This window comes from Mesoplodon bidens (genome assembly GCF_964165515.1).
Source record: "Mesoplodon bidens genome assembly, chromosome: 4".
Taxonomy (NCBI): domain Eukaryota; kingdom Metazoa; phylum Chordata; class Mammalia; order Artiodactyla; family Ziphiidae; genus Mesoplodon; species Mesoplodon bidens.
The window spans coordinates 112,335,879-112,346,044 of NC_138160.1; the positions used below are offsets into that span (position 1 = coordinate 112,335,879).

The following is a 10,166-nucleotide window of genomic DNA, read 5'->3' on the forward strand; positions in this document are numbered from 1 at the left end:
CAGTGACCATGCTGTGCCAACTGTTAACTTTTTGGAGTAGCACCTGAGTACACCTGCATTTGAATTTAGCAGGACATTCGAGTCTATGGCACATTCCTCAGAACTCAAAACCTAACACTCCCCAGGCCCCAGGAGCCCAAGTTCAACTCATAGCTCTGGCTATAAAGCCATGGGCAAGTGACTATATTTACATGAGCATATCCCTGTGCCATGACTGTCCCTTCTCCTGCCACCTTCTCCATGAACATAACTGAAAGGATTTCACAATAGGTGCACATCACCGCTCACTCCAAAGGCAAGCTCAGGCAGGATGCCAACAATGAGTCCATCAGAATGTGTCTACAAAAAGTAAAATCATCTATAATTTATGTCTAAGTAAAAGGCCACACCATTTATAAAGAATTAACGTTTTATAAAAAGACAAATGTACATATTTACACACACGTACATGTGTGGTCACACATGACTTAGCGGTCAGATGACATTTCCAATTTTAAAAGTCACACTCACACTTGCCTCCCTGGGCCTGCTGGGGGCTGCTGGGGCCTGCCTGAGGGGGCAGGTGGGTGCAGAGCAAGGCACAGTATAAATAAATGCAAATGCCAAGAGCTTGGGGGAAACGTTAGTGTACACCTCTGATCAGAAATGTGGCAAGGTCCACAAGAAAAAGTGCCAGGTTTTTTCACAAGCCCCTCAGCCTAAGCAGGGAGCAGGGCAGAGCTCCTCTGAGGCAGAGGGGGCACTGTCCCCACAGGACCCGTCTTCCTTCACATTTCACTGGCTTTGGAACAGTCCCCAGGGCTCAGCTAGGAAGGGAGGTGGTTCTTTGGGAACAGGATTCACTTAGTGCAATTGTCTCTTAGTGCAGAGCCAGCCCTGGAGTTGGTGCTGTGCTTTCTGAGGTCACTGGTCCGTTCCCTTGGGCCAGCTCAGTGACAGCAAGACCCTCTCCAGGCAGCTGGGCTCAGAGGGAAAAGCTGGAGGCTGACTCCTGTCTGAGACCTCCACCTGACACACCAGTCTCAGAATGCCATCTTCCCAGGAGGCAGGGCCAGCTTTACCCCACAAGATAAGCCCAGACCCTGGCCTGCCGGGCCCCCAGAGGCCACTGTCCCAAGGAGGAAATCCCCATCCCTGGTCAGCAGTGGGGTTACACTTTGTCGTATCAAGGGGCCACAGGATTCCTGCTTCTCTGTACCACAGCCGCCATGATGCCAGGTCCTGCTTGCCTAGAGAAGTAAAAGGGGGCCAGGGGCCCACCTATGGTGCACAAGGAATGGCCTGGATGGAGGGCAGCCTGACTGGGGGCAGCAGGCTGTCCAGCCAGCTGGTGTCCATGTTCTTCAGATCTGAAGATATCAGCCCAATATACCCTAGAAGATGTGAAGAAGGTTGTGTGAGGATTGGGGATCGGGAGGCAGGTGTGTTCTCCCCCCCACCCTCCAACCCTATCCGTGAAGGCCTCAGACACAGCAGCCTCTGCTGTCCGCCCCATGACAGCCTCAATCTTAGGCAAACCTGAGGGCCTGGAAGGAGCAGCCAATTTGTAAGCTGTCTGTACCCTGATGAATTTAACAAGGATGTTTTACCCCTGCTGCTCTCTGGCCCTGCCCCCAAGCCTTCCCCACCCGCTACTTGGTTTTCCCTTCTTTGAGAAACCATATGGATCCACGGTCTTCTTACCCCCAGGGCTGTCAACTTCTGGCTCCTCCTTGCAGCTGAAGTCTCCATAGACAGAGGTGGGCTGGGCCCCAGGTTCATTGAGCAGGTACCCCTTCCCATCCACGCTTGTCTGCTGCCACCCTGACTGCTCCAAGAGCTGGGGACAGATAAATAAGAAGCCATCGGCTCACTTCCAGTACAGACTCACCCTCTGGTCCTGCCTTCAATGAGCCAACGCTTCCCAGCCAGGATCACATCCTTGGCCATTTTCACATTCTCAAATGGATATAGATGTGGAGTGCAGTTAGGATAGGGGCCTGGGAGGTGAAGGTCTGCCCTGGGCTGACACTCCCACATCTACCTTCTGGCATAGAATCTCCAAGACTTCCCTCTCAACTGGGTAAGGACATACCAACTGGGAGGGTGGCTTAAAGCAATGGTTCACATATTAAGTCAAGAAAAGATGCCTAGAAATTTCAGGTAGAGATAAGGAACTATGCCCATGTCTCCATTTTCTGTGCTGATGGAACAGAGCCTGGGTACAGCTACTTCAAAAACTTTTTTACATTTATTTTAAAAACTGAAGCAGAAAAAAACCTGGAGAATAATTTGCTTAAAAAAAGAAAAGCCAGGGCTCCCCTGGTGGCGCAGTGGTTGAGAGTCCGCCGATGCAGGGGACACGGGTTCATGCCCCGGTCCGGGAAGATCCCACATGCTGCGGAGCAGTTGGGCCCGTGAGCCATGGCCACTGAGCCTGCGCGTCCGGAGCCTGTGCTCCGCAACGGGAGAAGCCACAACAGTGAGAACCCCGTGTACCGGAAAAAAAAAAAAAAAAAAAAGAAAAGCCATCATATTACAGATCCCAAAGGCTGATTACTGAAACCTGATGTGCAATGCAGTTCCCAAACTAACAGGACTGGGGCATGTTGGGGCAGAGGACACGGGCCAGGGACCCGGCACTGATGGTGGCTGACTCAGAGCTATCTGAGGCCCTAGGACAGCATGTCAGAAACCCAGCCTCCCTCCTGCCCCCACTTCCACAGTGTCTTTCCCACCAGCCAAAGAGGTCAGTGGTCCCCAGCCACATGGATGTGACACTTGTAGGACCATGCAAGCAGACAGGTCACAGCAGCAACTGCCTACCCTCCAACTTGGAAGCTCTCACTGGTTCTCTCCCCTCACTGAGAAGTAGCCACCTCAAAAGAGCACTGAAGAAGGAAGGAAGGGGCTTTACCTTCATGATGTCCTCAGTTAATTTCCCTTCCTCGTCCTCATCTGTTGCAGCTGTGGATGGGGAACAGCAGAGAGGTTGGCTGAGGTCAGTCAGCCAGGCTCACCCTGCAGTGCCAGCCCCACCAAGTCCCCCTATCCTTTCACACATGTGCACACACACGCTGGCCTCCAAGTGGATATCTGCCTTCCATGAAGATTCCAGAACAGAACACTGTCCTTGTGACTCAGCCTCCTGAACCCTGAAGCCACACCTCTTCCCACCTCTTCCCTCTTCTCTCCAGCCCACCAGTCAGCTCAGTGCTGGGTGGAGTTCTGAGCATCTTTTCTCCCTCAGGAAACCCCTCCTTGGATCCCAACAGTCAGGCAGGCCAGGCCCCGGAGGCACGAACCTTCAGAGGTGGAGGGCATGGGCGACACCTGAAAGTTGTACAGGTCACTGGTGCTGTCTGGCACAATTTCCACTGGAATGCGCCAGTCGGGGAGGGTGCTGCTGACGGCACACGGTGACAGTGCTTCAGGACAACAGAAACTGAGGGTCAGAGCTGTGTGCTTTCTTAGTTTACCAGGACACCCAGCATCCCCCCCAACTCGCAGCCTGCTCCAACAAGTCACCATCTACAAGCACGGTGCCCCCTAGACCCAAGAGAAAGAGCCATCCCACCAACCTATGTGGTCCCCTGCCAGACCCGGCCCACCTTACCTGGAGTAAGGGCCCGTTCAATGTCCAAGTCCTGCCCCATGTAGCCCTGAGTTGTGTAGCTGCTGTGGTCATCAGGCAGAGTGGAGCTGCTGAGTCCATCAGAGAAGGTATCGGGGCTGGATTCCCCACATGACTGTAGAAGGAGAAAGAAGCTTAGGCCCAGGCTTGCTGGGGCACTCCTTCTACTGCCCACCTTGACTCTCAGGTGACCAAAGGCTAGCTGCTTAGGATCATACTCACCTTTTTCTTGGCCTTGTTCTTAGCATCTCGGCTGGACTTGCACTTTCTCTCTGTGGGGCAGATAGGCTGTCACCCTTGGTACAGGCAGGCATGCCAGCCCCAGCTGACTTCCTTCCTCCTTCCCTCTCTCCCTGAGGGCTTTCCCAGGACCCAGAGCCCTTGTATACCTTTCCTCTGGTTCTTGGTGAGGGGTGGGAGCATCCGGTACACCCGCACAGCTGAACTGCCCTTGTTCCTGCTCTGGTCCTTCACCTCCTCGATATCTGGCAGGGAGTTCATGGCACAGCGAAAGTTGGCCTTCCATGTCTTGGGATCCGGCTCCTTTTCCCCTGCTTTGTATCGGCCTAGTGGGCAGGAAAGTGAAGAGTATCATGAGGACTATAGGTGGGGATCCTCAGCTGTGCCCTGGCTTGGAAGGAGAAAGACAAGAGAGTACCCCTGAGCTCTCATGCTGCCAGAGATCCACAATGGTCAAACCAGCAGGTATTCCTGGCTGACACCTGTGCAGGCCCTGGGCTTCTCAAATGCCCAGACTTGGCTCAAATATATCCAGCAAGCCTCAGCAAAGGGCCTAGCCAGAAGCACTAGAGAGCCCAAGCCCCAAAGTGCTATCTTTGTCACAGATCATGCCCAGTCTCCCTTTGGCTGTCAGCAGCCAGATGGCAGGGACTGGGGCTTATTTGATAGTTCCAAACTTGGGAATGCACATAGAGTAGGCATCAAAGAATATTTACTGATAGGTGGACTGACTGGTCCAAGATGGGCCAAGAGTCCCATCCCTGAAGGATGAAAGAGGCTGCCAACCAGATGGGCCTTGGACCCAGGACTATTGGTCAACATCAAGAAAAAGGAAGGCCTGGATCTCTTTCAGTGTCCGTGCTCACGACTGCTTTTGCCAGGGAGAACTTTAATCTAGCCACAAACTCCATGAAGAAGCCACACTTTCTAAGATTTTGGCTTCGTAAATTCCTTTGTGAACGTGCTGAAATGATGAACCCTCTCCCCCAAAACACACATCTGCTCCCTGCCCACCCCCGAATTCTGTACAACATCTCAGGGAGCTCAGAGACCCCAGTGAAGAGCCTCTGTGTTAAAAGAAGTGCCTCCCCTTATCTCCTCCCTGCTCCTCTTAGAGCTGGAGTCCAGGGCACACACCTGTGTGAATGGCCCAGCTCCGAAACAGACAGGCATCCTTGTTGATGTCCCAGCCATGCTTGGCAGCGTGCTTCCATGGGATCTGGAAGATCATCTCCTCCTATACAGCACACAAGCACACATACATGTAAGACCGTGTCAGCTCAGAGACCACAGGCTTTTGGCCTGAATCTGCCCAGCCCCCCAGATCTGGGAAAAGGCTGACTTCCCCTTTTCACCCTGACATCTGGCTTGGGTTGACCCATCCTGAGAATGGCTTTAACAGGCTACTCCATCACTAGATCTTTCAGAAGGGTCTCTGGGTTCTGATGAGCTAGGGCATCATCAGCTCAGCAAAGACCTCCTTCTGCCTATTACAGATGTGCTAGGATCCATACAGAGTACCCTGGGATGCTTCTCTCAGACTTGTCAGCACCAGCATGGAAGTGAGAAGTCAGTTCATTAGATGGGGCTGCTCAGGACAACTGTGACCACTGGCTCCTACACAGGGGGTCCTGGCCATATACCTGTGGGAGCCCAGGGCCAGACTTGGATGATGACTACCTGTGTGACCCTGGCATTGTCACTATACCTCTTTGTCCCTCACTGTTTTCTCTTCCGTGAAATGAAAAAAACACAGTAACAAATATGAAAGCTAAGGTCTCACTGGTATCTTTACTGGTGGTTAACAGTATGGAGTTTTGAGTCAGACTGCTCAGGTTCAAATCTTGACTTTATCGCTTTTTGTGTGATATCATCTACTTCTCAGTGCCTCAGTTTCCTTATCTGAAAATGGAGATATTAATAGAATCTACCTCACAGGGCTATGTTGAGGATTAAATGACACAATGTAAGTAACATAACATGGTGCCATGCTCGCTCATAGTAAGTGTACAGTAAGCATTAGTTGTTATTATGACTACTATTATTACTGCTAAGTCTTCAGGGTCTATGTTGTCCTTTGTGCACCAGCAAGAGGCCTCTTGGGTCTGGACAACTGGTGCAAGGTTAATTCTTGGGTCGCCTGCTGAGCTAGTCACCTTCCTGCCAGCAGTGCCCACTTTTCTGTCTCCTATCTGCCTGACTGGAGCCCTCTAGAATGTTGTGTGTGCTTGTAGAGGTCTCCCTCAGGAGAGACCAGAACTTTGGCCCTGCAGATGCTGGGAGAATCTTGCTGCTGGAAAACTGTCAGTGCCTTCAGGTGGATGCCCAGGGAGGCAGGCAGAAGTCAGCCAGTGGGGCCCTGGCTGGGTCTTGTACACTCCCTGCAGGATCCACTAGGAAATACATCTGCCTGCTCCCTATCACACTTCCCTTTTTGAGCTGCATCTGAAGCTTTGGTCCCCTAAAGAACATGGGTTAAAATAGTGGCAGAAAAACCCAAAGAGTAACACTCACTTTATTAATCCAGATCAGCCCTGGGATTTGGTTGGAATTAATCTGCATCTCTAGCCAGGGTCTCATGCGCATCCGAGTGATGGGCATGTTGGCTGTAAAGAGAAGACAGAAGGCTCCTGTTTGGAGTCTGTTGAGCAGCCCTTAGGCACTACCCTGCCCCACCCCAGGTCATTCAATTACCCTCCCCTGCCCTCGTCCAGATACCAAGTACTACAATCATGGGGAAGGGCGCTTTCTCTGGAATAAAACCGCCCTCCAAATCTTTTCAGCATCTTGAGCAAAATGCTTCTTCCCTCACCCCCTCCTAGACAGTCTTGGGAGGAGACAGGCATGCATGTGTGTTTCAAGATTTATGTTCAGGAAAAGAAACAAAACACAGAGATATCTAAATACCAGAACTTTTCTCCCAAAATTCAAATCCTTTGGGAAGCAAGGGGCTTCTTTTGCTTGATGCCAAGAAATTTTCCTGCTTGAGTTGTTGCCACTAGATGTGCACCTTCCCTAATGGACAAGCAGTCACCCTACATCCTGGACTCCCCCCCGCCCCAAATCTATTCTACGCCTCCCTGACAGTCACAGTGTAGAGGCCCGGACGCCAACCCTTCCGGCCTGGTTCCCCTCCTCGGGCGAAGTGGCCCAAGGAACACCTGTGGCGCCTCTTCCCGCGGTCCCGGGAGGTCCTCCAACCATCCAGGGCAGCAAGCCCCAGGCCCCGCCACCTGCATAGACAGCCTGAAACCTGGGGCCTGGGCGCGAGCTGGGACCGCCGAAAGCCGGCGCCGGGAGCAAAGGGCGCCCACGCGCCGACATACACTCGAGTCCCCCGCACGACTCGTGGATGCGCGCAGCCAACACACAGGGCCACCCAGAGGCCGCCAGCGGCTTCGCGCACACAGAGCTGCGGCAGCGGCCGGGGTCGGGCAACCTCGGCCGGGTGGGCGGTCCACGCCGCGGCCCGCCCTCCCCGCGCAGCTGCTTGCCGCTCCTCCAGCGCCTTCCCGAGTCCGCGCGGGGGCCCAGGCCACGCCGCGAGCCCGCCACTCTCCCGGCTGGGGTTTTCGTCCCCCACTTCCTGATGCCCCGCACGCTTTTGTTCGACGCCACCGGTGCCCCTTGCGGCGAAGGCGGGCTCACCTCGGCTTCAAGCGCTTTTCAGCGGCGGCGCCCGAGGGTCCCGGAGCGGCGAGGGCTGCTAAGCGGGAACGGGGAGCGCGATTCTTGGTGGGAGCGGGGAGAAGGCAGAGGATGCCTGGGTCGCGGAGCCGCTGGGCACGGCTGGCCTCGGCTTGGCTCGGCTCCCGCTGGCCTCTGCTCCGCCCGGCTCGGGCGCACGTCCTGCCTCGACGAAGGAGTGGCGCGCTCTGCCGGGGTAGCGGCGCCGGCGAGAAATCTAAACACTTAGCGGGATTCCCCCAGCCCAGGCCGGGCCCCGCCTCCTAGAGAGCCGCGAGGGCGCCCATTGGCCAGCGCCGCCTCATCATTTCGGGGAAATCAGGCGGTTGTAGAGCTAGCGGCGAAGGGGAAGTACAGGGCGGCTGCCTCTCCCCACCCCCTCCGGCCTGGCGCCGCCGCCCCGGGGCGAACGCGGGCCCGCCCCGCCGGCTCCCACTCCACCCCCATACCAGCTCGCCCAGGAGAAAGCTGTCCTGGAAAGTCAAACGGCCCCGGCCCATAGTTACTCCCCTCACTCCGCACTCCCCCAGCCTGCTAGCTCCTCTGTCCATCTCCTTGCCCTCCTTTCCTGGGGATGGGGACATCTATCTCCCCAGCCCCGGTGAGGGGGTCACCCGGGCACCTGCGCCTTCTTCAGAGTGGACGCCAGGACTGAATCCCCGGAAAACCAACCTGCTTCCTCAAGCCCGTTAATGGGGTGTCAAGAAGGGAGGGTTTTGGCTCTCAAACTGCCCCCTTTTTGAGGGATGACCCACCGCCAGGTCATTCACCTTCCCTGGAGAAGTAAAGGAAAGCCTGCCCTGCTTGGGGCTGCCAGGACGAGAAGAAATCCCAGCTTGGCCGCTGCTAGCGCAGCCTGCCAATGGACTAGGGACCTGTTTCCTCAACTACAAAACAACGATAGCCCTACCTTGCTGGTTTACAGTGACAGAGAGATGATGTCTGTAAAGCATCATGACCTACTTGGGCAGCAGATGATGCGTGGTTTGCGAGGTCCCTGCCCAGAGTCTAATAGTGACCAGGGAGAGACCTCTTCTGCTTCTCCTTCTACACCCTTGGGACTGCCCCACAAAGGGAGAAGGGTTTCAGAGAAGCCAGGACTGCTGAGTTGAGGTGGGTGTGGGCTAACCTTGGCTCCTCCTAGCACTCCTGCCTTAGGCCACCTCCACAGTCTCATGTGGCCCTTGCATGGGAGCCCCTCTGTGGCAGCATTAGTGTCATCTCTGGGCCCTCAGAGCTTGGCCCAGAGACATTCTGGGCAACATGGGGGAACGGCTTAGGTCTGACCAAGGCCTTGGGTCTAGCCAAAGGATTGGGGAGCCCAGGTCCCAGGCCCCTTGGGGATGGAAGCTATTTAACTCTTGGGCTTACAACTAGACCTTGACCTACTTGTACTCCTAGACGCTGGGCTGAGTGTTCATTTTTCTATCTAGAACTCTGGCACAGCAGGCTTCTTCCTTCAACCCCATCAAGCTGCTGATTCAGAGGTAAATCACTCTTCCAGGCTGGGTTGGTTGTGTCACTCCTGTCACCCCAGCTCTCCCTCCATAGTGGCACCCAGTTGCAGTGTTGCAGGCTATAAACAGACACATTGATGCAGCATTCCACCTGTCAGTCACACTAGAGCTTCCTTCCCACAGAGGAAATGGATGGGTCAATCCAATAATGGTGCACCAGAATCTGATGCTGTGACTAAGACCAAGCTTGGTTCCCAGGAAACCAACAGGAATGGGTCAGAGCTGTCTCCCAGATACTGATGGGTGCAGGAGCCAGGAGAGGCAGAAAGGCAGGAAAACTGTGAGGAGTGAGCCTAGCTGGGTGTTAAGCAAAATGGAAGGTGCTGAGGCCCTGGAAGTAGGGAAAAGGGTTGAGGTGCTTTAAGTGACAGAAGGGAGTGGGAATGCACTACAGAAACCAAGACCTTCTGAGCAAGAAGAGCAGAAAACAAGTGACTCCTGAGTTGCAAAGTCTGTTCTCTGTGCAGCAAATGGGTGCTTGTCCTACCCCTAAGAACCTGACATAGCCACTGGAGAATTCAGTGTGAGATTAGGGAAATGAAGTTTGCATTTCGTGTGGTCTGAGGAATTGACCCTGTGAAGGCAACAGGAGAGTGTAAAAAGTGCTTTAAAACAAGAACTTTATTTTAATTCATAATCATCTGTATATATATATATATATATATATATATATAATGAGCATCTTTCTGTGTCATGAAATGCACTTCTGTAATATCATTTGTAATGGGTACATATTATTCTATCATAAGGATAAATAAAAATTTACCCAATTAATCCCCTATTGTAGGACATTTAGGTTATTTCCATTTTTTCATAATACAAACAGCACCGTGTAGCTAAATCTTTGCGCACATCATAATTTTTTGCTAAGGAGAAATTCCCCAGTGTTAGTATTTACCAGTGAAATTGTCATTTACATTTTTGAAGTGTTTTTTGCCTTTTTTTTTTTTTAACTTTTAACTTTAGGGATTCTTATGTAATCTTGAAGTCTATAACAATCTGCTTATGATGATTGGGGGTGCTATACTCCAAATCAGTGAAATAAAGCTAACCCCTGTTTAAGTATCTCAAATTTTTATTGTAACTGTTCTTGATGAATCCCATTCTAA

At 53.1% G+C, this 10,166-nt stretch overlaps 1 protein-coding gene across 2 annotated transcripts; it reads right to left on the minus strand.

Moving 5' to 3' along the window:
* Nucleotides 1-391: 391 nt before the first annotated feature.
* On the minus strand, nt 392-7,801 carry IRF1 (interferon regulatory factor 1). Of its 2 annotated transcripts, XM_081233409.1 has the most exons (10): nt 7,502-7,801; nt 6,368-6,459; nt 4,991-5,090; nt 4,003-4,179; nt 3,836-3,885; nt 3,596-3,728; nt 3,285-3,407; nt 2,897-2,946; nt 1,684-1,819; nt 392-1,373 (listed from the first exon to the last, which is right to left on the minus strand). In XM_081233409.1, the coding sequence occupies exons 2-10, from the start codon at nt 6,452-6,454 to the stop codon at nt 1,261-1,263; spliced, it is 969 nt and encodes a 322-aa protein (XP_081089535.1). In that variant the 5' UTR covers nt 6,455-6,459; nt 7,502-7,801; the 3' UTR covers nt 392-1,260. The 2 variants fall into 2 exon arrangements, with proteins under 2 accessions (XP_081089535.1, XP_081089536.1); XM_081233410.1 differs by lacking the exon at nt 6,368-6,459.
* Nucleotides 7,802-10,166: the final 2,365 nt, after the last annotated feature.

What these genes read in the sequence shown, in the direction of transcription:
- IRF1 (XM_081233409.1), bottom strand. Translation starts at nt 6,454, where the DNA reads ATGCCCATCACTCGGATGCGCATGAGACCCTGGCTAGAGATGCAGATT. An exon ending in GAGCTGGGCCATTCACACAG is followed by an intron (nt 4,180 to 4,990) that starts GTGTGTGCCCTG and finishes CCTGCCCACTAG; the next exon opens with GCCGATACAAAGCAGGGGAA. An exon ending in TAACTGAGGACATCATGAAG is followed by an intron (nt 1,820 to 2,896) that starts GTAAAGCCCCTT and finishes ATCTGTCCCCAG; the next exon opens with CTCTTGGAGCAGTCAGGGTG.